The sequence below is a fragment of the Anabrus simplex genome, chromosome 11 (assembly GCF_040414725.1).
Source record: "Anabrus simplex isolate iqAnaSimp1 chromosome 11, ASM4041472v1, whole genome shotgun sequence".
NCBI classification, from domain to species: domain Eukaryota; kingdom Metazoa; phylum Arthropoda; class Insecta; order Orthoptera; family Tettigoniidae; genus Anabrus; species Anabrus simplex.
In genome coordinates this window covers 122,427,552-122,452,226 of record NC_090275.1, presented here as the reverse complement: position 1 = coordinate 122,452,226, position 24,675 = coordinate 122,427,552, and the positions used below count along the sequence as shown (strand labels likewise).

The following is a 24,675-nucleotide window of genomic DNA, read 5'->3' as shown; positions in this document are numbered from 1 at the left end:
AATTATTTATAGTTTTCCTGTAGTTTTAGTATTATTAGTGTTATCAATTAGTTTTTCAATCAGAGGGTTGAGACTATATTTTGTCTATATTTTAAGAATAATTCAAAGCTTTTCTCCTTGACTTTATCAAATATTTTTATTCAGCTACTGACCAGTGTTAGTCTAACATGTATATGATCTCTGGTGTAAAATTCGTTATTACTATTTGAATAAGTTACTACGAGTGCGATTTCTTTAATTTTTCGTACCTCAATTGAGCATCCTATAATCTATATTCAGAGTCATAGCATGGACTCGAGTAAACTCTGTGAATACAAAAAGTATTCGTGTTCCCTTACACGCCTTGCCTATTTGGAATATCTGTAGCACATCCCATCTCATTCACAAGACATAGCGATTGTCACGAACTCGAGTTGGCAGTGTTTTCGAATACGAGTTACTTCAGTTGACGAGTAGGTATTCAACTCGTCATTTGCTACACGAGGTCAAAGATACCACATGTTCCAAATAACCCCGAGTTCGGCCGAGTGCTTTCTGTTCTTTGATCGATTCCTAACCTAAGCATGAAACCAGATACAGTATTAACGTTATTTTTACACATGATTAAGCCTTTTTTCCTTTAGCGTTAGTATAATGTGTTATAGAATTAGTTTTCTTCACAAAGGGTTGAGACTATTATTTGGTTTACATTTGAGAAGAACTCGGTATTTCTGTTTCCGTATTTATTAAACATTATTTTCTGTAGCTGCCAGACAGTGTTAATTTAACAAGTATGTGCTTTCTGGTAGGAAATGCATTACTCGATTGCTATACTATTACGAATACAATTCTCTTCGTTTTCATGCCTGAAATGTGCAACCTGTATATTCACAGTCATAACATACACTCGAGTTAACTCAGCGCACACAAAAAGCCTCGCCGTCTTGACTCGCTCTCCCTGCCCGACTCGTCAACTCGAGTTCCCTTACTCGCTTCTTTCAGGAGACATTACGATTGTCTCGCTCTCCCTGTCCTATCCGGTCGACTCGTCAACTCGAGTCCAAACTCGAGTCGGCAGTGTTTCCGAATACGAGTGACTCGAGTTGACGAAGTATTCGACTCGTCACATCGCTAATGAGGAGGCGGAGGAGAAAGAGGAAGAGGACGAATGACTGCAGTCGCTCAGCTTCGAGCAATAAAGATGCTACCCAACGTTATACCCCTATGAATAAAGCATATGTATTACGCCTAACACCAGTTCCCTAGTCCCATTAATGAAATGTGTGTAGTCGCAATCTTTTTCCAAGCTCTGCTCCAAGACCTTAAGGTTGCCTTCCAACATTACGCACTTATGAATAAATCATATGTATTAAGTCTTACACCATCTCCCTAGTCCTACTGGTACAACGTGTAGCCGTTAAGCTGGTGTAGGGAAGGGCAGGCGGTTAGGTGAACGCCTGGTCAGCGTCAGGTTAAGCCTGCACAATTAGCTAGGACGTAAAGGTATGTCCGAGCTGGTGTAGGGAAGTGCAGTCGGTTAGGTTAAAGCCTGGTCAGCGTAAGGTTAAGCCTGCACTTTTAGCGAGGGTGTAGGGAAGGGCAACCGATTAGGTTAACGCCTGGTCAGCGTAACGCTAGGCCTTCACCTTTATCCAGGGTGTTGGTAAGGACAACCGGTTAGGTTAGCACACGGTCAGCGAAACGTTAGGCCTGCACTTCTATGTACTGTATATAGCCCGTGTACCGAACTTGAAGTGTGTTAGTTTAAGCTTACACTCTTATGTGGTTAGCTCCAGGGTGTTGAACTTTGAGTCTATTAAGTTAAGCTTGTACTCTTAGGTTTCGAACTAGGGTCTGTACGGAGGACGCCCTTAGGCCTGGGGTTGAACCCGCGGTCTGTAAGGTTAAACCTAGACACGTAGACAGCGTAACGTCATGTGAGGTTAAGAGCGTGCTCTTAGCCAACCGCCCTACTTTTCAAGTGATGTAATATGAGGTTAAGCATGCACTCCTAGTCAGCATATTCCGTGAGGCGGAGGCTTCTGCCAGGGGCCTGAGAAGGGGCGGCCGCCAAACCCGTCAATACTGCCCTCTATAGCGTGGTCTTCAACATCTTTCTCCTTGATTCTGGAGGCCCTGGAGAGTGTTTACTATCTTGCTACTACTCTGAATTGATCCTGACTGCACAATTAACATGCGTCACATACAAACTAATATCCCTAATATGCCATGTCGTGATCATGAAAGATGTCTTTAATTCACTTCTAAAAATGGAAATAATCGTTCTAGTAATGCAGAAGGTGAAGGCGGACTGTACATACAAGCGATACATTGTCGTTCACAGCGGAAGTCCAACTTCGCGGTAATGTAACCGATCTGCGACTGTTGTCTGATTCACTTGATGAACATTCTGTATAGTCTGATATGCACCAAGAGATGTCAGGCCCCTGCTCCAAGAATAACAGCAATGGTCATTACGTCGTATTGTTACGGTCGCTCGGCAAGGCCTTAGTGCATGTGACAGTGTTGGCAACAACGCAGACTGTCCTTTAGCAAGCTGACCACTGCTAATCACATGTCATGTTATCTCGGAATAATATAATACGATTATAGACGATATATTTCAACATTTTAAAATAAGAATTTAGCCTTTTAAATGTTAGTATGTTATGACTGAAGCAGTATTTTCAGATGGGGAATTTAATCAAGTGTTCTAGATTTAAATTCATGACGAGAACTGTGAACATTATTCAATACAGTAAATTGATGCATTTAGAAAACAACGCAAAATATAAAATATTGCCCTCTAGACGAAAGTTGAGACAGAGTCCTGTTAGAGACCTAGTAGTGAGCTCAAGAACAGTACTTGACGACGCGTGCATGATCACTGCCACCATCTCCTCAACATCCACTGCTGTTTTGCTGAAGCTGGCGGCTTGTCTAGCAGTCTTTTCTGGTGAAATGAAATGGCGTATGGCTTTTAGTGCCGGGAGTGTCCGAGTAAGATGCAGGTCTTTTGATTTGACACCCATAGGCGACCTGCGCGTCGTGATGAGGATGAAATGATGACGAAGACGACACATACACCCAGCCCCCGTGTCAGCGGAATTAACCAATTATGGTTAAAATTCCCGACCCCGCCGGGAATCGAACTCGGGACTACTGTGACCAAAGGCCAGCACGCTAACTATTAGCCATGAACCCGGACTCTTTTCTGGTAACGGTGTCCTAGTGCGATGAATCCGAACAATACGTCTGATATCATAACGAGTTCTTAATTATCACTTGCGTCACGCCTGACGTAATTGCAGTTGTGTTTTCTGAGGGCACAAGTTGTTTGCAAGTATTTGTACAATAATATTGTAGAGTTACCAATATACACTGAGTAGCCAAAAGACACGGGAAGGGGTGTCCCATTATAAAATGTGCTGTGTAAGGCCCCTGAGTGTTGCAGCTACCCGTGACGTAGCTGACACCAGTGTCGTGAAGATGGCAACACGTCGCGAGTTAACTGACTTTGAACGTGAGATGATCATTGGCGCACGGCGCATGGGTCATAGCATTGAGGAGATTACATGCGAATTCGTGTTTTCGAGGTCAACAGTGTCGAGGTTGGCTCTTCAATATCGCAGAGAGAATGTTACCACCCGCATAAACCGCCACACGGGAAGGCTATACTGGACGGTGACGGGCTAGTTTGAGTAAGAACACCGCCCAGTTGAATGTTGAGTGTCAGCAACCCATTTCTACCAGGACTGTAAGGAGGCAACTGCACCAGCCGGCGACCATCTCGTGTCCCTTTGCTAACACCTCGACACAGAGCTCAACGACGTGTATGGAACAGTGGCGGCGAGTCCTTTGTGCAGTTACATCTAGCTGATGGGCGCGTGAGAGTGTGGCGTATGCCCCATGAAGCTATGGATCCTCCGTGTCAACAGGTGGCAGGTGGCTCAGTTCTTGTCTCAGCGGCGTTCTTACGGTCACCATTAGGCCCATTATCCGGTTGCACGGAGCGCTGACAGGTGAACGTTATGTGGACATTCTTTTAGACTATCTGCATCCCTTTCTTGCCCTAGAGTACTCTGATGGAGATTCCATGTTTCAACAGGACAGTGCACCATGTCGCCGCACTTAGGTGGCTGGAGGACCACTCCAGTGAAGTTACAGCCATAGATTGGCCCTCCAGATTCCCAATGTTAATCCAATCGACCATTTGTGGGATGCTGTCGATGCTGGTGTACGCACCAACTACACAAGACCAACTGTGGGTAGCAGTGCAAGATGCTTGGGTCCAGATCCCTCCAGAACCATTCCAACACATTGTAGAGTCGATGCCTCGCCGTACTGCCGCCTTTTTGAGGGCTCGCGGACGAGCATCTCGTTATGAAAATCACATTCAGTGTTTTCAAGCGACGTTTGGCCACTCAGTGTATATGTGTGTTCTAATGCTCGTGGCGATGTGTGGTTGGTCAAGGGTGTACACTGTGACGACTGCATGTTATTTATAGATGAATCACCTGCCCTCACTCTATATGAGGACTGGAGATGAACAAAGGCTTTTGACAAGCAATCTAATGATTGTGTTGTTGTTTGAGTCATCAGTCCATAGACTGGTTTGATGCAGCCCTCCATGCCACCCTATCCTGTGCTAACCTTTTCATTTCTACGTAACTATTGCATCCTACATCTGCTCTAATCTGTTTGTCATATTCATACCTTGGTCTACCCCTACCGTTCTTGCCACCTACACTTCCTTCAAAAACCAACTGAACAAGTCCTGGGTGTCTTAAGATGTGTCCTATCATTCTATCTCTTCTTCTCGTCAAATTTAGCCAAATCGATCTCCTCTCACCAATTCGATTCAGTATCTCTTCATTCGTGATTCGATCTATCCATCTCACCTTCAGCATTCTTCTATAACACCACATTTCAAAAGCTTCTATTCTCTTTCTTTCTGAGCTAGTTATCGTCCATGTTTCACTTCCATACAATGCCACGCTCCACACGAAAGTCTTCAAAAACATCTTTCTAATTCCGATATCAATGTTTGAAGTGAGCAAATTTCTTTTCTTAAGAAAGCTCTTCCTTGCTTGTGCTAGTCTGCATTTTATGTCCTCCTTACTTCTGCCATCGTTGGTTATTTTACTACCCAAGTAACAATATTCATCTACTTCCTTTAAGACTTCGTTTCCTAATCTAATATTTCCTATATCACCTGCCTTCGTTCGACTGCACTCCATTACTTTTGTTTTGGACTTATTTATTTTCATCTTGTACTCCTTACCTAAGACTTCATCCATACCATTCAGCAACTTCTCGAGATCTTCTGCAGTCTCAGATAAAATAACAATATCATCGGCAAATCTCAAGGTTTTGATTTCCTCTCCTTGGACTGTGATTCCATTTCCAAATTTCTCTTTGATTTCCTTTACTGCCTGTTCTATGTAAACATTGAAAAGGAGAGGGGACAAACTGCAGCCTTGCCTCACTCCTTTCTGGATTGCTGCTTCTTTTTCAAAGCCCTCGATTCTTATCACTGCAGACTGATTTTTATACAGGTTGTAGATAATTCTTCGTTCTCGGTATCTGATCCCTATCATCTTCAGAATCATAAATAGCCTGGTCCAATCAACATTATCGAATGCCTTTTCTAGATCTACGAATGCCATGTACGTGGGCTTGTCCTTCTTGATTCGATCCTCTAAGATCAGACGTAAAGTCAGGATTGCTTCACGTGTTCCTACATTTCTTCTGAAGCCAAATTGATCTTCCCCCAACTCAGCTTCAACTTGTTTTTCCATTCTTCTGTAAATAATACGTGTTAAAATTTTGCGGGCATGAGATACTAAACTAATAGTGCGGTAGTTTTCACACCTGTCAGCACCGGCTTTCTTGGGAATAGGTATAACAACATTCTGCCGAAAATCGGATGGGACTTCTCCTGTCTCATACATCTTGCACACTAAATGAAATAACCTTACCATGCTGGTTTCTCCTAAGGCAGTCAGTAATTCAGAGGGAATATCATCAATTCCAGGTGCCTTGTTCCTATTTAGGTCACTCACAGCTCTGTCAAACTCTGACCTCAAAATTGGGTCTCCCATTTCATCAGCATCAACAGCCTCTTCATGTTCCAGAACGAAATTATCTACATCGTTACCTTGATACAACTGTTGGATATGCTCCTGCCATCTTTCTGCTTTGTCTTCTTTCCCTAGAAGTGGCTTTCCATCTGAGCTCTTAATATTCATGCACCTAGATTTCCTTTCTCCAAAGGTTTCCTTGATTTTCCTGTATGCAGCATCTACCTTTCCCAGGACCATACAGCCTTCGACATCCTTGCACTTCTCCTTCAGCCATTCTTCCTTAGCTACCTTGCACTTTCTATCCACTTGATTCTTTAATCGCCTGTATTCTTTTCTGCCCACTTCATTTCTAGCATTCTTGTATTTTCGTCGTTCATCAATCAGGTCTAGTATCTCCTGAGTTATCCACTGATTCTTAGTTGATCTTTTCTTCCTTCCTAACATTTCTTCAGCAGCCCTACTGACTTCATTTTTCATGACTCTCCACTCTTCCTCTACTGTGTTTCTTTCAGCCTTTTCATTTAGTCCTTGTGCAACATGTTCCTTGAAACGATCCATCACACTCTTTTCTTTCAACTTGTCTAGATCCCATCTTTTTGCATTCTTTCCTTTCTTCAATTTCTTCAACTTCAGATGGCATTTCATGACCAACAAGTTGTGGTCAGAGTCCACGTCTGCTCCTGGGAAAGTTTTGCAATCCAACACCTGGTTTCTGAATCTCTGCCTAATCATAATGAAGTCTATTTGATACCTTCCAGTGTCTCCAGGTCTCGTCCACGTATACAGCCGTCGTTTGTGGTGTTTGAACCAAGTATTGGCGAGGACTAAATTATGGTCAGTGCAGAATTCAACCAGCCGACTTCCTCTTTCGTTCCTTTGTCCCAATCCAAATTCTCCTACTGTGCTACCTTCTCTTCCTTGGCCTACCACTGCGTTCCAGTCTCCCATCACAATTAGATTCTCGTCACCTTTGACATATTGTATTAAATCTTCTATCTCCTCATATATTCTTTCAATTTCTTCATCATCCGCTGAACTAGTAGGCATATAGACCTGCACTATTGTGGTCGGCATTGGTTTGGTGTCTATCTTGGCGACAATAATTCTTTCACTATGCTGGTCGTAGTAGCTAATCCGCTGCCCTATTTTCTTATTCATTATTAAACCAACTCCTGCATTACCCCTGTTTGATTTCGTGTTGATAATTCGGTAGTCGCCTGACCAAAAATCCTGTTCTTCCTGCCAACGTACTTCACTTATACCAACTACATCTAACTTTAGCCTATCCATCTCCCTTTTCAGATTCTCTAACCTACCACAACGATTCAAACTCCTAACATTCCACGCTCCGACTCGCAGAATGTCAGTATCCATCTTCCTGATGATCGCCCCCTCTCGTGTAGTCCCCACCCGGAGATCCGAATGGGGGACTAGTTTACCTCCGGAATATTTTACCCGGGAGGAAGCCATCATCAGTACATCTTTCATACAGAGAGAGCTGCATGTCCTCGGGAGGTGGTTACGGCTGTAGTTTCCCGTTGCTTTCAGCCGTGTAGCAGTATCAACACAGCTAAGCCATGTTGAGTATTATTACAAGGCCGTATCAGTCAATCATCTAGACTGCCGCCCTTGCAACAACCGAAAGGCTGCTACCCCCCTTTCGATGAACCATTCGTTAGTCTGGTCTCTCAACAGATACCCATCCGATATGGTTGCACCTGCGGCTCGGCTATCTGCATCATTGGGACACGCAAGCCTCCCCACCGCGGCAAGGTCACATGGTTCGCAGAGGAGGATCTAATGATTAAGAATTGTATATTGTACCAAGAGGAACTCTCCTTCGCCATGTACTTTTAAATTTACAATTCATACAGATCGATCTGCATATATTATATCCTTGTAACATGTGTGTTTTCTCTTCCTATCTTAATAAAGTACAAATGTTGTCCCGTTCCCTTATGGCCCCAGGGAAATGCGAAATTATTTCCGCCCTGGTGGCACCCTCCAAATTGTGTTGGCAAGCCTTCCTCCGACCTGCGCACTTGTCGTGTTCTCTCTCCACCTTACCCCTCCTCGCCTCTGCCGAGGGATGGCACGGTGCTCGCAGAAAACTTCGTTCAGTTCGCTTGGAGCGAGCAAGCAGCTTGGTCATCTAGCCGCGAGCGTGGAGGTAGGAAAGCTTACCAACCAACGTTAGGCTTAGGGGGGGAGTTGCCTTACATTGAGAATGTAACGTATTTGTTCTCTTGTTAATAGAGGCTAAGGGCCTCAGTAAATAGCAAGAGGGTTTACTTCTGTAAAGGTTAATGTGTTAACGGGGTTTCTTTTAATTCAACATGTTGTCACTAAAAGGAGTTTGTTAAGAATTGAGAATTGAGAGTTGTAATATTTGAATTGTTGGAGGGCAGGTCCCCCAATGAATACGGACTTTATTTGTGCGCACTTATTATTGTAATAAATGTTCAGCATTACAACGACTCGGTTTTCGCTGACTGCGTTATGGCTCCCCTTGCTCGTCACTGGTACTCAGCCTTCGGTCTTGAAGCCCGCACCTTCCTTATTTCCATATCACTGCCAATTTTACTTGGTGCAGCAGTCTGGTAGCAGAGCGTTTATTTGTGCTCCTACCAGTGCTTTCGGGCAATTTTGAGCGTGCGTGGTCTCTCTCTCTTTCGGTTACGGTGTTTCCCGTTCAGCTTGGTGGCCGGCGATATCTTTACCATGGCTACTCGAGACGTGGCATATCCTGGGTCTCTTAGAAAAGAAGAGTTGTTATACGAACTGTCAATTCGTTATGTAGAGTCTAAAGGGACAGTTAAAGCGGATGAGTTATTATTACGAACTAATTTAGATAAAATTGTTGTGGTACCCAAGGTCTCTGACGGTGAGGCTGCGAGTGTGGCGTCCCTTATTCAGGCCAATTTGACTGAAATATCCCCAGTTATGGATTTTTTAGAGAACGATGTAGCGTCTCTCCATCAGTTAAAACGAGTACAAGGGCGTCTAACCCATTATGTTTATCGGACGGAAGATTTACTCTCCTTAGAATTAAAGGAGGAACTAGTAAGTCAAATTGGAGCTTTGAAGGACAAGGCGGTCCAACTTTTAGGAAAGGTTGAGGCTTGGTTGGCCGCACTCTCCATTAAATCTAAACCTGTCACTCCTTCTGTTAATCGGGTTGACGAGGAACCCAATAAGGTTATTGGTAATCCTGAGTTGGATGGTGTGCAAGGCTTGCTGGAATCGCAGCAAGGTTCTTTACCTAGGATTCTCCCCCAGGCTAATCTTCCAGTTCAGCAATCGATCTTGCCTTCTGTGAATTTGCCCTTTTCTAGTATCCCTCACCCGTTAAGTAGTATGTTGAAAAACGTTCCTCGTTATTCGGTAAATTCTGCCGATGATGTAGTTACCTTTTTGCGATTTTTTGTGGAATTTCAGGATCATGCTCTTGTGTTCGGGCTAACTCACGTTCAAATATTGCAAATTCTTTATCCGTATACTACAGGAGTGCTTTCCAATAAAATAGTTAGTGCTATTTCTGATCAGTTGTCACTTCAGCAGTTTCATGCTTATTTGCTTACTCATTTTATTCCGGCTAGGGCTCTCAGCTCTCTAGTGCTGAAGTTTTATTTCAGGGTTCAACGCTCGGACGAGCCTTTAACAGAATATGTTGCTGATGTTAAATTTTACGCTAGGGTGTTTGCGTTACATTATACAGAAGAGGAGATCGTTCTCACGATCGTAGAGGGCATTTCCCCGTTATACCGCTCCTGTCTTTGTTTTGCTGCTCAACCTCACAGTTTTGCGGAGCTCGAAGCGATAGTGGTATCGGCTGAAGGTGTTCGCCATGCGGACTCACTTCGTATTACTAGCTTGCCCCCGGTTGGTTCTAATGACAGGGAGTCTGTGGTGGTTCGTAAGCCTAACTTATTAAGAAAGTGTTATAATTGCGGTGCTTCTAATCATTTGCGTAATAAATGCCCCTCTCGGTCTCGTAACAACAGTCAGGGTGCTAGTGCTGGTTCTAGGGTAGAGGTTCCGCCCAGAACCAGTAATATTGTATGCTTTCGGTGTGGGGTCGCAGGTCATCTTGCGCGACATTGTACCACCCATTCAAATAGCTCTTGACTACAGCGGGAGGTGGTGCAGGACAATGGTACCGCCTTGCCTTCCCCTGTTATTAATCAAACATCTTGTTCGTTTGGTGAACCGTCTATTTGCCCTGTGGGCTGTTTAGAGATATCTACGGAAATTAAAGGTTTGAGTCCGTTGGTTGAGATCGAAATAAACAATGAGCCCGTTTCGGCCCTTCTTGATTCTGGTAGTGTAGTGTCATTTATTAGTGAAAGATGGTTTGCTTTACATAAAGCTGTCTGTAAATTTCCTCATTTATCTCCGGTTTTGCATTCGTTTGTATCAGCCAATTCCTCCAGAATTGAAGTCCTGGGACTGGTAAAATGTAAAATTCGTCTTTCCAATTTTACTTGGAAATTTCCCTTGTATGTTGCGAGTAATTTACCGTATCCTGTCATTCTTGGTTCAAATTTTTTCGATCATTCTGGTTTAGTCTTAGATATTCAGGAGCGTTCATGTTGGTTTAAGTTTTCACAAATGAATAAAATACCTTTGCACATTAGTAATTCTGCTTCAGCGTCGTCGGTATCGCCGCCTCAGGACGAAGTGGTGTCAGATCTTAGCCATTTGACTGAGGATGAGGCGCAGCGTATTAGGGAGTTGTGCGAGGCCTACCCGGATGTGTTTACTGAGAAATTGGGGATGACGAATATCTTAGAGTATAAAATAGAGGTCACGGATTCGGTCCCCGTCAGATTTCCGCCCTACCGTTTATCTCCTCCTAAGATGCAGGCATTAAAGGAGATCATTAACAACATGCTTGAGGAAGGGATCATCCGACCCTCTACTTCGGCTTACTCTTCCCCCATTTTCCTGGTGCCCAAGCCCCAGGGTGGTTATAGGCCTGTTTTGGATTACAGGGCTCTTAATCGTAAAGTGGTCTTGCAGTCTGTCCCGCTCCCGGATTTACATACGTGTTTTTCATGGTTCAAGAGGGCGAGGTACTTCACTGTCCTGGACCTCAATCAAGCTTATTACCAGATTCCGCTCGCGGAGGAGTCTCGTCATCTGACGGCCTTCGCGACGGACTGGAACCTTTATGAACTTTGCCGGCTGCCTTTTGGGATCTCGACAGGCGCCGCCGTTCTCACGAGACTCCTTGATCAGTTTTTTCCGACATTAAATTTGACTTTCTTTATCACTATCTTGATGACGTAGTTTTGTATTCGGAGACGTTCGAGGATCATCTCCAGCACCTCGATGAAGTATTGTCACGCCTGAGGAAGGCTGGCTTGACAGTCAAATTGTCCAAGGTCTCGTTCGCCAAACCTCAGATGTCCTTTTTGGGGCATATTGTATCCTCTAACGGTGTCTCGGTCGATCACTCCCGCACTCAGGTCATTCAGGATTTTCCTCCTCCGCAGGATGTGAAAGGTGTGTCCCGCTTTGTCGGAATGGTTAACTTCTTCCGAAAATTCGTCCCGAATTTTGCCAGTCGTGCGGCCCCTCTTAATGCACTCCGGCGTAAGGGAGTAAGGTTTCAGTGGGGAGCTTCTCAGCAGGCTGCTTTTGACGATCTCAAGCTGGCCATTTCTAACGCTCCGGTGTTAGCTATGCCGGATTTCACTAAGGTCTTCATAGTGCAAACCGACGCTTCTTCGTCAGCTGTCGCAGCCGTTTTGCTCCAGGAATCTGAGTTAGGGAGACGCCCCATTGCTTATGCTTCACGGGCTCTTACCCCTTTAGAGGCTAAGTACTCCGTGTACGAGCTTGAAGGCTTGGCTGTTCTTTTTGCTCTAGAACGCTTTCGTGTGTACCTAGAGCATGTTAAGTTTGAGCTTGAAACTAACAACCAGGCGTTAAGTTGGGTGCTTGGGAAACCACGGAAAACTGGTCGCTTGGCTCGTTGGGCCATTAGAATTTCCGCCTTTCAATTCAATGTCCGTCATATTCGGGGCTCTGAGAACGTTGTAGCGGATACTCTCAGCAGGATGTTTTCTGAACAACCTATTCTTGATGACGAACCAGGTCCTTCTGAGTCCTCTCTAGCAATATCTTTGGTTGGAGCGATTTTATCTGATACCCCTCTCTTGTATCACGATATAGGTAAATTTCAATTGGAAGATCCGCTCTTGGCTCCTATCGTCCAAGACTTGAAGGATGGGAAAATTGTCGATCCGTACGTATTGAGGAACGGAGTTCTTTGTTGCCCCTCCCGTCATGATCGTAAGATGAAGGTTGTAATTCCATCTGTGTTGGTCCCTATGATCTTTAAGTATTTTCATGAAACTCCCCTCGCAGGTCATCAGGGAGTATTTAAAACAAGGGAGAAGATCAGGGAAAATTTCATCTGGAAGGGAATGGACGGAGACGTTCGCGAACTTGTCAAGGCTTGTAAGATTTGTAGGATTAGTAAGCCATGTGTTAATTCTCGGGTTGGGTTGTTATCCTCTACCCAAGCTACCCGTCCTATGCAACGTCTATATATCGATTTCGTAGGACCTCTCCCGAGATCGAAATCTGAATCAAATAGGTTTATTTTGGTCTGCGTGGATGGCTTCACTCGTTTTACATGGTTATTTCCGACGAGGATGGCCAACGCTGAAACAACCATTAGATGTTTAAAAACCATATTTTCATCATTTGGTCCTAGTCAGTGTTTGGTTTCAGACAATGCTAAAGCCTTTACATCCAATCTATTTAAGAACTTCTGTTTTAGCCTGTCGATTACTCACGTCACGACTTCCCCTTACTACCCCCAGCCTTCGTACGCGGAGAGAGTTAATAGGAATTTACGCTCGGCCCTCATTGCTTTCCACTACCACGATGTTCAGAGGTGGGACACCACCTTGCCGTGGCTGGCTTATGCTTTTAATACTGCGGTGCATGAGGCGCACCAGTTTTCCCCTTTCTCTCTCATGTTTTCGTTTCTTCCGAACTTGCCGCTTTCCAATTTGTGGCATATTGATGATTTGTTGCCTGAGAGGGTGGATCCTCTTAATATTCGCGCGAACTGGAAGAAAGCTAAAGAGAATCTTCAGGTTTCCTACCAGAGGAAGAAGGAGCGCTACGATAAGGGGCGTCAGCCTACCAGCCTGGCTGTCGGGGATGAGGTATTCATTAAGAATTTTGTTCCCTCTGGGAAGTTGGCACCCAGGTTCCGTGGTCTTTCCGGATTATTGATTTTCTTACCCCGGTCACCCTGTTGGTGAGAGACCCCGTGACCGAGGGAGTTTTTCGTGTTCATCTTTCTCAGCTTCAATCTGCTCAATGAAGTTTTTGCTTTAATTGGTTGGCGAGAACCGATACGTCTGTGGTGTTCATGTTTGCGGGGTTTGTTCCCCTGTTGCTTTACTAACTTCTGTATTTTATGAGTTGTATTTTACTTAGTCTGTAAGAGTTCTTAAATTTGGTATGTGAGCCCTCCTGTAGCCCTACCTAGCCTCCTACCTCCACGCCCGGCGCGCTGACCCGGGATTGTCTCCCTCCACCTTGACTCTTACATCTTATCGGCTCTTCTGAAGACAAAACTGCTGGCCTTAAACTTGTATGTTTCAGCATTATGGAGGTTCCATCTTCGCCGTCGCTCCGTGAGAAGGGCCCCTCATGTGGGCGTGTTTTGGCATGCGCTGACTCCATCGGCCGTCCTTCCGGGCCGTTTTTCTGCATGTTGTATGTTTTGCGCTGGCTAGCATTCGCCGCCAGTTGTGGCACGCATCGTCCATCTGGCTTATTGCATCTTGGTGTGCCTGGTTGCCGCGTGTTCGGCATTCGTCATTCATTTTGAGCCATGCCAGTTTCGTCGTCACTTGGACTTGCAAGCCGGTAGCTCGCCCGGCGATTCTGCTCCAACTTATTCTAATCTTGTTATTGAGATGTGCATCTTGAAATATGGTTTCTCACGGACTGGCTTTTATTGCCTTTCGCCAAGCCAAAAGGTGTTTACCTAATGAAATGTTAGGCCAGTTGTTGGTGTATCCTAAGCAAAGACTCTTTCTCCAAGTGTTTTTAATTGCTTAAGCAAACTGTTATTTATTTGTTTGAAAAAAGAACCTTTTATCAAGAGCTCTTGTGGTGTCTAAAGTAAAAGAAGAAAGACTTTTTCCAACCTGGTTGGAAACTTAGGGAGGGAGGTCTGTACCAAGAGGAACTCTCCTTCGCCATGTACTTTTAAATTTACAATTCATACAGATCGATCTGCATATATTATATCCTTGTAACATGTGTGTTTTCTCTTCCTATCTTAATAAAGTACAAATGTTGTCCCGTTCCCTTATGGCCCCAGGGAAATGCGAAATTATTTCCGCCCTGGTGGCACCCTCCAAATTGTGTTGGCAAGCCTTCCTCCGACCTGCGCACTTGTCGTGTTCTCTCTCCACCTTGCCCCTCCTCGCCTCTGCCGAGGGATGGCACGGTGCTCGCAGAAAACTTCGTTCAGTTCGCTTGGAGCGAGCAAGCAGCTTGGTCATCTAGCCGCGAGCGTGGAGGTAGGAAAGCTTACCAACCAACGTTAGGCTTAGGGAGGGAGTTGCCTTACATTGAGAATGTAACGTATTTGTTCTCTTGTTAATAGAGGCTAAGGGCCTCAGTAAATAGCAAGAGGGTTTACTTCTGTAAAGGTTAATGTGTTAACGGGGTTTCTTTTAATTCAACATGTTGTCACTAAAAGGAGTTTGTTAAGAATTGAGAATTGAGAGTTGTAATATTTGAATTGTTGGAGGGCAGGTCCCCCAATGAATACGGACTTTATTTGTGCGCACTTATTATTGTAATAAATGTTCAGCATTACAACGACTCGGTTTTCGCTGACTGCGTTATGGCTCCCCTTGCTCGTCACTGGTACTCAGCCTTCGGTCTTGAAGCCCGCACCTTCCTTATTTCCATATCACTGCCAATTTTACTTGGTGCATATATCACCATTGTTTTAACCTGCCAGCCAATATTCTTACGGTGCAATGGGATTTGAGCCGGCTAAAAACATTGGACTGGAGAATTTTCTTTCAACCTCTGTCCCCCATGGACAAGCACTTCATACTCCTCAATTGTTTTTCAATGCTGAGGCCAGAGGTTGGTGCACTGGACACATTCTTTCTGATTTAATCTTAGAAGGTTATTTGAAATGTGATGTTTTTATTTATATAACAGTATGTAAAATTAAGTTTCCCTGTTTCATTGCTCACAAACAAGAAAATAGATTTCACGTCAAGTTATGTATCTGATAGTTGGTAGTCTCATCGAGGGGTACAAGAGTTAGTAAATTGCACCCATGGTGCAGTTAAAATATTGTATTTATTGTGAACAAAAACACGGAACATTGTGTCTGTAAAGAGAAAAATGTGACGGCTGTCTAACAAGTGCAGAAATGGTGCGGAGGTAAAGAACATTCCTTAATTTACTAATGAACTGATACAGGAGGGCAGACGGGTTGAAACAACAGGATCACACTTTCTATAGGAGACACTAATTTTATACTGTGGAAAATAAGTTTGGTGATTATGTGAGTATTACCCTTTGTTAGTGACGAGATACCTCATGGATACAGGGGTCATACTTTGTAGTTAAGTTTCAATTAAATCCACATACCGTGTACAGAAGGGTTGACCACATCACAGACAATTTGTGCATATTTCCTACGTATTAAGTTACAAATCACTCCAGCAATCGCAATACAAAGCTTCTCATGGATTTTTGAACTTACCCATCTTACACAGGTTTACCACTCCTGTCATGTTACGGTATATGACTAGATGTAGTAGTACATTCAGCATTCAGTACAAGATACACTGTAAATGTGGCATCTCTCTGTCACGTTCTTGAGCACAGGCTGGTAGATTTCCAGACTTTAAAACTAAGCTTGTTATATTGTATATTAGTTCTGTTCTATCGCTACAATATCTCAATATTAGAATTGAATGTGCAATATATTACGTCTGACCTACCTGTTCAGCGGCCTCCTCCTCGGGTAACCAAACAGCTTCGAACTTGATCGTCGACTGTCGCTCCATATCATCTGAGACACGACGACGGACATTCAGCACACTGCAAGTAAACCATTTTAGAGTTATGTGTCGGTTGGTGTGTTACTGCTCAACACAGAGCTGGAAGAGCAATAGACCTCGCATAAACCCAATACCAATGGGTCAGAAAACAAGAACAGTTGACGAAGGGAGATAAAGTGAGAGCAGAGCCAGACTCCACTTGTTCTGTTGGACCTTCAACTGATTCCTAATTAATTTTCCTCACATATATTATTATAGATATGGACAGATCCCACAAATGACACCTTCGAGCAGCGAACTCTAATGAGTTCATCGCGCACAGCTACGCCATCTGACCTTCAAAGCTTCCCACCTTCAGTTATACGAGGGTGGGAGCAAAACTCGTTGCAACCATTTTCTTACTTGCAAATACCAGCCCGGTTGGAAAATGCGACATACACAGATGAAAGGGCGAGGTGGGAACTGCGTGTGTGGACACTGAAGAACACGCGAACATTGTGCCTCACTCTACAACATGGTGCAAAATAATTACCTCCTATAATATAGCACAGCACGGTTGACATTACAAAACTGGGTCGAAAGGCCCTCGACGTAGTCCCCTGCAACGTTCACCACACGCTACCAACGATGTGGGAGACAGTGAATACCATCTTCGTCACAATTTACCGTACCATGTGTGAATCGGGTCATCTGTTATCACAGAGTATTGGCAATGTCATCTCGTGTCGCAAACCGCCTACCGCGCAGTAGTTCCTTTACATTTCGTATGATGAAAGTCGGAAGAGTACGGCGGGTGCTCCAATTCTTCCCGTCCCCAGGGCACACTTGCCGCCGTACACACTCTGCCTTGTCGCGCAGTATGGTTGCACTGTCCACAAGATCCAGACGTTTCTTCCGAACACCGCATCGTAACAGTTGCAACAGGAAGTCCCTGTAGTACTCTGCACGCACTGTTCGGCCATGTGGAACAAGTAGCACACAATGACACCCCTGAAGTCATAAGCGACGATCACCATCAATTTCACAGGGGAAGAATTCTGACGCAACTTCTGCCGCCTTGGTCAACCAGCATGTCGCCACTCCACGGCTGACGCTTGAGTTCGACTTGGTGTGCCCTGGCCCAAAATTCAATGACGGCGATTATTCGTGACAGGAAGTGGTCGCCGTCCTGTTGCCAGAGTACTAGGTGGTTGGAGCATATTGCATATCGCATTCATCGTTGAGTGCATGCGTTGTCCGGCACCATGGCTAAATGCTTAGCGTACTGGCTTTTAGTAAGAGGGGTCTCGGGTTCGATTACCGATAGGGTCGGGCATTTTAACCATAATTGGTTAATTTCGCCGGCACGGGGCTGGATATATGTGTCGTCTTAATCCTCACCACGACGCGCGGGTCGCCTACGGGCGTCCAGGAACTCGCAAGCCGAGCTTGTCCTCGTACACTCCCATCAGTAAAAGCCACACGCCATTTCAATTCAGTGCATGCGGTACCCACCGTGGTGCGATTTTGCACAGTTGCAGTTCTGTCCGCAATATCGTGTGGATGGTGCCTTTGTCCATGCCACTTGCCCTCTCTGACTCCAAGAGTTGTTCGATGGCGGCACGTGCCATCTCGGTCCGCACACTGACAGGTTGTCCCGAGCGTTGCTGTTCGCCGGATACCTTACATCTTTGCTGAAACTTTCCTACCCTTCCATGGGAGGGCATTATCCCCAAGGGCTTCCACCAATTCACTATGACATTCTGCCCGGAACAACAGCGCGCTGCTCAACACGGGTTACTTCCTTCTCGCACGACGCTCAGCATACAACTCATTTCACAGCAATCACAGAGCCATCTCTCGTTGTGAACACACACTACACACGCGACAAATAGGAGTTAGTTATCCGCTCGCATTTCTGCAAGAAAAAATAGTTGCAATGACAATGGCCCTAATGCCCATATTTTTTATAGTTTTGAAATTATTCAATGAAGTCTGGTGTACATCTTTTGTAAAACACTGAGGCATCCACAACTGGAACGAAATTATGCCAAAAAAGATGCCATTGTGTCTGTCCCTTTGCTTCTCACTAGAAACTGTTAATATCTTTACATTTGCAAGTTATTTTCTAAGTTCAGTTATTTTTTGAACCAGCCCCTATTTAACGATTTACAAATGATAGTTTTCTTCATTTTGACAATTACATATCGCTCTGCAGCGACTGTATAGAGTATTTGGTGCAACTGTTAAGAATATTACCAGCTGCCTATCGCTCCTACTTCATAGTAGGAGAACCACAATTCCAAGTTCACTAGATGCCACAGTTATACTGTTATGCGGGATGAACGCCTATCACATTCTCTTTAAAGGGGACCGAGCTGAACATTAACAGAGCGGCAGACCCTGAACAGAGAAAGGACACGAAAGTGATGCGATTCCACCTGGGGGAAGCCAGAAAAGAGAGCATTTCGGCTTTCATACGGAGCAAGAGAATGATCAACATGTGGAATGGTTGGCGAAAGAGATGATGACATTGGTTCGGCAAGACAGCGCACTGACACTGCCGCAAGCCGGAGAGGAGCACGTGCCAACGCGCTTGTCACATTGTGTGGGAACGGAAGCCAAACCCGACAGCAGTAAACTAGAGGATTCAAAGAAAAAGAAACAAGGACAGAATACGAAATACATTTTAGCCAAGAAGAGTAATCCCGCAGATGCAAACGGAAACAAACGGGAAGGAAAGGTTGCAAGGGGATATATAAATCTTCTCCTGGAAGTATAGTTCAATTTGAGAAGCCTATACATACAAGGTTAACAAGATATATGACAGATAAAAAGGTTTATTAAGGAACAAAGAAATGAGGGTGTATCAGAGATTGTTGATAATGTTCATATATTTGCCATTTTAGAAGCATCGGTACGCGAAGGGAGGACGGTATAGTGGAAGGAGTGCGCTGCGATAAGTGCAATAAAAAAATGAAATGGCGTATGGCTTTTAGTGCCGGGAGTGTCCGAGGACAAGTTCGGCTCGCCAGATGCAGGTCTTTCGATTTGACACCCGTAGGTGACCTGCGCCTCGTGATGAGGATGAAATGATGATGAAGACGACACATACACCCAGCCCCCGTGCCAGCGAAATTAACCAATTAAGGTTAAAATTCCCGACCCTGCCGGGAATCGAACCCGGGACCCCTGTGATCAAAGGCCAGCACGCTAAACATTTAGCCATGGAGCCGGACAGTGCAATGAAAAGAATAGCTATACGAAACAGAATCCCTGGAGGAATATGACTTCTAATAAAGCAGGAGATTAGAAATCACACCGAAGGGAGTAGTATAATTGGATGGTTCGGGCCCACCGCCACCGTGGTGGTGGGGGGGGGGGCTCCCAGGGGCCTCCTTCACCGCCGCCGCACTGAGAGGCCTCCCAAGGGCCCGCTCCACCTCCCGCGGGAAATTTGAATTGGTAAACAAATCCACGTGCTTTTTGACAGCTATCATCGACAACAACGCATCGCTAACCTCAGTACTGCCATCTTGACAGGCCTAAACCTTAGTGGTACCAACTTGACCTAACTAGCGCGAGATTTGAATCGGTAAACAAATCCACATGCTTTTTGAAAGCCACCTGCTTTTTGACAGACAACAACGTATCGCAAACCTCAGTGCTACCATCTTGACGGGCCTAAACCTTAGTGCTGCCAACTTTAACTCACTAGCGCGAGATTTGTATCGGTAAACAAAACCACGAGCTTTTTTTGACAGCCAAGTGCTTTTTGACAGCTATCATCGACAACAACGTATCGCTAACCTCAGTGCTGCTATCTTAACGGGCCTAAACCTCAGTGCTGCCAACTTAACGTTACTAGAGCGAGATTTGAATCGGTAAACAAATCCACGTGCTTTTTTGACAGCTGTCATCCGCCATCTTTAATCAACAGAGCACTGTGCTGCCCTCTTTAGCTACATAACTTTAAAATGTGGTGGCGGATAATTTGAAAAATGCTCTTTGACAGCAGCCATCTTTAATCGACAGAGCACCGTGCTGCACTCTTTAGTTGAAATATGGTGGCAGGCAATTCCACGTGACAGCAGCCATCTTTACTTAAGAAAGCACCGTGCTGCCCTCTTTAGTAGAAATGTGGTGGCGGCAATTTGGAAATTTCCATGTGTTCTTGTTTAGAAACAAACACACGTGCTTTTTTGACAGCTGTCATCCCCCATCTTGCATCACAAACCTCAGTGCTGCACTCTTTAGCTACAAACCTTTGAAATGTGGTGGCGTCAATTTGAAAAATTCAACGTGCTCTTGTTTGGAAACAAACCCACGTGCTTTTTTGACAGCTGTCATCCACCATCTTTAATCAACAGAGCACCATGCTACTATCTTGCGAGCAATTTCGTCAGCTGTCAGCCGCCATCTTTAATCAACAGAACATCGTGCTGCCCTCTTTATGGCACGTAGTAGCGGCCAATTTGAAAAGTTCGTTAGCTGTCATCCGCCATCTTCAATCAAGATAGCACCGTGCTGCCCTCTTTACCTACATACGTTTGAAATGTGGTGGCGGCAATTTGAAAAATTCCACGTGCTCTTGTTTAGAACCAAACTCACGTGCTTTTTTGACAGCTGTCATCCGCCATCTTGCATCACAAACCTCAGTGCTGCACTCTTTAGCTACATACGTTTGAAATGTGATGGCGGGAATTTGAAAAATTCCACGTGTTCTTGTTTGGAAACAAACCCACGTGCTTTTTTGACAGTTGTCATCCGCCATCTTTAATCAACAGAGCACCATGCTACTATCTTGCGGGCAATTTCGTCAGCTGTCAGCCGCCATCTATAATCAACAGAACATCGTGCTGCCCTCTTTATGGCACGCAGTAGCGGGCAATTTGAAAAGTTCCGTTAACTGTCACCCGCCATCTTTAATCAAGAGAGCACCGTGCTGCCCCCTTTTGCTACATAGCTTTGAAAAGTGGTGGCGGCAACTTGAAAAATTCCACGTGCTCTTGTTTAGAACCAAACTCACGTGCTTTTTTGACAGCTGTCATCCGCCATCTTGCATCACAAACCTCAGTGCTGCACTCTTTAGCTACATACCTTTCAAATATGGTGGCGGTGCTTGCGCAAGATGGCGGATGCTCTTATAAGACGGCTTAAGGGTGCTTGCACAAGATGGCTTGAGACCCCCTAAAGATGCTTGCGCAAGATGAAGGCTATACACGGCTCCTTATGAGGCGCCTTAAGGGCGCTTGTACAAGATGTCCGCTGCTCTTATGAAGAAAACTAGCCTAGAGGCTAACGTGCCATGCTAGTTCGATTCATTAAATTTGGGGCTTAAATGCACAATGTTAAATATCTCGAAAACGGTGCATCGAAGCGCAAAACGGACAAAATCTTTCCGCCCAACACTTCGGTTCACAGTATGAGAAACATGATAGCATAAGAAAAACATAGTCTAATGATGAGATCAACCGTTCGGTTCCTATTTAAGCCCTTTGGCATTTGCTCTGTTTCAGCTTATACTGAAGCAAGTTTCTGTAACATGATCAGGTCTAGCTACGGTAGAGTATAACGTGCCGTGTCAGTTCGATTTATTAAATTTGGGGCTTAAATGCAAATTGTTAAATATCTCGAAAACGATGCATCGTAGAGCAAAACAGACAAATTTTTTCTGCCAAATACCTCGGGTCGCAGTATCAGGAACATGATAGCATAAGAAAAACATAGTCTAATGATGAGATCAACGGTTCGGTTCCTAGTTAGGCCCTTTGACATTTGCTCTGTTTTAGCTTGTATTGAAGCACGTTTTTGTAACATGATCAGGTATAGCTATGGCAGAGAGTGTAACGTGCCGTGCTAATTCGATTCATTAAATTTGGGCCTTAAATGCAAAATGTTAAATATCTCGAAAACGGTGCATCGTAGAGCAAAACGGACAAAATTTTTCTGCCCAATACCTAGGTTCGCAGTATTTGAAACATGATAGCATAAGAAAAAAGGAGTTTAATGAAATCAACGGTTCGGTTCCTACTTAGACCCCTTGACATTGACGGCTATCTAACTCTACAAGATGGCGGCTATACATAGCTTCTTATGAGACAGCCTAGGGGTATTCGAACAAGATAGCGGCTACTCTTATGAAGAAAGTTAGCTTAGAGGCTACTGCGCAAGACGGCGGTTGCTGTTATGCATACGGTGGAGAGCAATTTGAAATTCCATATGCTCTTGTTTGTAAAATTCCACGTGCTATTTACAGCCCTCATCTTTAATCAACTGAGCTTCGTGCAGGTATCTTTACAGCATTAAACCTCATACCTTTGAAATGTGGTGGTGGGTAATTTGAAAAATTCTACGTGCTTTCTTCTTGACAGCAACTATCTTTAAACAATAGCAGCTATACATAAGCTTGTTAAGGCCTCCTCTTATGTCAAGGCACAGCTCTATCGAACAAGTTTAAACCTGCATCACGAAAGCAAGACTGTGCGGCGATAACATTATTATGCATGTTTAGACTTGCAAATCACAAAAGAAGTGATTGAAACATAACAAGACTAGAATCGAACACTGCACTCGATGTCGTTAACTTCATCATGTGATCGGAACACTGATTGAAGTGTTCAGAACACTAAGTAAGTGATCAAGACTAAAATAGAACACTGTACTCGATACACGTGTTTAGAACATGTCAGGGGATACCTTTGTTCTAAGAAGATTAGATTACCGCACATTCCTTGTAGGGATAAAGGGCTAATAGGCTAATGGGCAAAAGGGCTAAAGGGTTAATGGGCAAAAGGGCTAATGGGCTAGGGTGCCTCTCCTCTCTTTTTCCGGGCTTGAGACCGGCTCTACAACTAGAGGCGGAGTTAACACCCTAAGGAAGGGAGCTACTCGATCGACTGTATACTACAGAAGGATGACTTAGGTGAGGGTAAGAGCTGGGATTGTAGGAAGGCGTTTAAGCTGTTGCATTGTCGAGAGAGACCTATTACTTAATAATACCTGCACGACGTAATTCATGCTCTATTTCAAAAATATCTGCTTTGTACTGTATGTAGCCAGCATCAGGATAGGCTCTTAGCAGTTGTAAACGTTTTACGAGTACGTTGGGGTCTTTACAGTATCTTATATCTACATAGGGTAACAGAGGCTTGTTGTGATCTTTGAGTCTATATGCAGACAGTTGATGTGTAGTGACTTGTTTGGATGTAATACGTGCTTCGGCAGTAGCGTTTCTAGGTACAAACTTAACTTGTTTCGATAGCAATAAAGCGTTGACATTTTCTTCTTCTTTATCTTACATCTCTTCTTGAGATGTTTGCACTGCGACAGAACGTGTAGTAGACTTAGTAAATGAAGTAAAATCATCAAGCTGTAATGGCAATGAAACATTAAGATTTCCTTCTTCTTCTACTTTCCCTTTACATCTGTTTTGATCAACATCATTATCCTTATTATCATAATCATGACCTTGCCTCTCTTTATCTTGAAGTTTGTGCTTAGTAACAGAACTTGTAGCAGACCTAGACAACAAGGGAGAATTAAAAATCTCTCGCAGAAGTGTACTTTTTAAAAAATAAATCAGTGTTCGCTTGAATACGGTTGAGCTCTTTGTATTTTGTTCTCGATGAAGCTACATTACACGCGGCTTCATGACGTTGAGCGTTGTGTGCGTTCTTGAACTCTCTTATATAATGTTTGCATTGAAAAATTGTCCTACATGATATCTCATGACGTCTCTTGAGATAGCTACGGGAAAATGCTTTTCCACACTCTTTGCAAATATACCTAGAAATAGGTTTTTCCATGACAGACTTTTATCTTCTGCTAACAGATTTTTCTTGTTACTCTCTAGTTCGATGAAGCGAACAGCTTAGCGATTAACAGTAAACTAACACAAACGCGTATAACCAAGGTAGCAACAGTAAAGTTTAAGCCCGTCAATATAGCAGCAGTGAGGTTAGCGATGTTCTGTTGTTGAATTTTAAATTCCGCGCTACGGCATGCATAAGGTGGCAGCCTTGAGGTTTAGCGCCTTAAAGATGGCAACAGTGAGGTTAGCTATGTTCTGTTGCTGGATTTTAAATTCCGCGCTACGACATGCATAAGGTGGCAGCCTTGAGGTTTAGTGCCGTAAAGATGGTAACAGTGAGGTTAGCGACGCTCTATTGTCCTTCAAAGTGAGGTTAGGGTCCGTCAAGATGACAGCTGTCAAGAAATCACGTGGCTTTGTTTACCAAAAAGTGCACGTGGTCGTGACGTGACGGTCACGTGGTATGCTACGTCAGCACACGTAGTTAAAACTTTGCTATGTTCGCAAGATTTTTACACATAGTTATTCTTGGAAGGGTTGAAGTGGTTGATAGGAATTTGGATGAAAACTAGTGTGGTTTCAGACCACAGATGGGCTGTCAAGATCAGATTTTCAGCATGCGCCATGTAACTGAAAAATGCTAGGAGAGAAATAGACAGATGTGTTTATGTTTCGTAGATCTAGAGAAAGCATATGACAGGGTACCGAAGAAAAAGATGTTCACCATATTGGGGGACTATGGGAT

At 44.3% G+C, this 24,675-nt stretch overlaps 1 protein-coding gene across 2 annotated transcripts in view; it reads right to left on the bottom strand.

The window, feature by feature from the left end:
• Positions 1-24,675, bottom strand: part of LOC136883224 (uncharacterized) — an 81,833-nt gene that overhangs the window by 15,181 nt on the left and 41,977 nt on the right. For both annotated transcript variants that reach the window (XM_067155423.2, XM_067155424.2), the window contains one exon: positions 16,079-16,178. In XM_067155423.2, coding sequence (XP_067011524.1) covers positions 16,079-16,144 — 66 coding nt within the window. In that variant the 5' untranslated portion in view covers positions 16,145-16,178. The remainder of the gene's footprint in view (positions 1-16,078; positions 16,179-24,675) is intronic.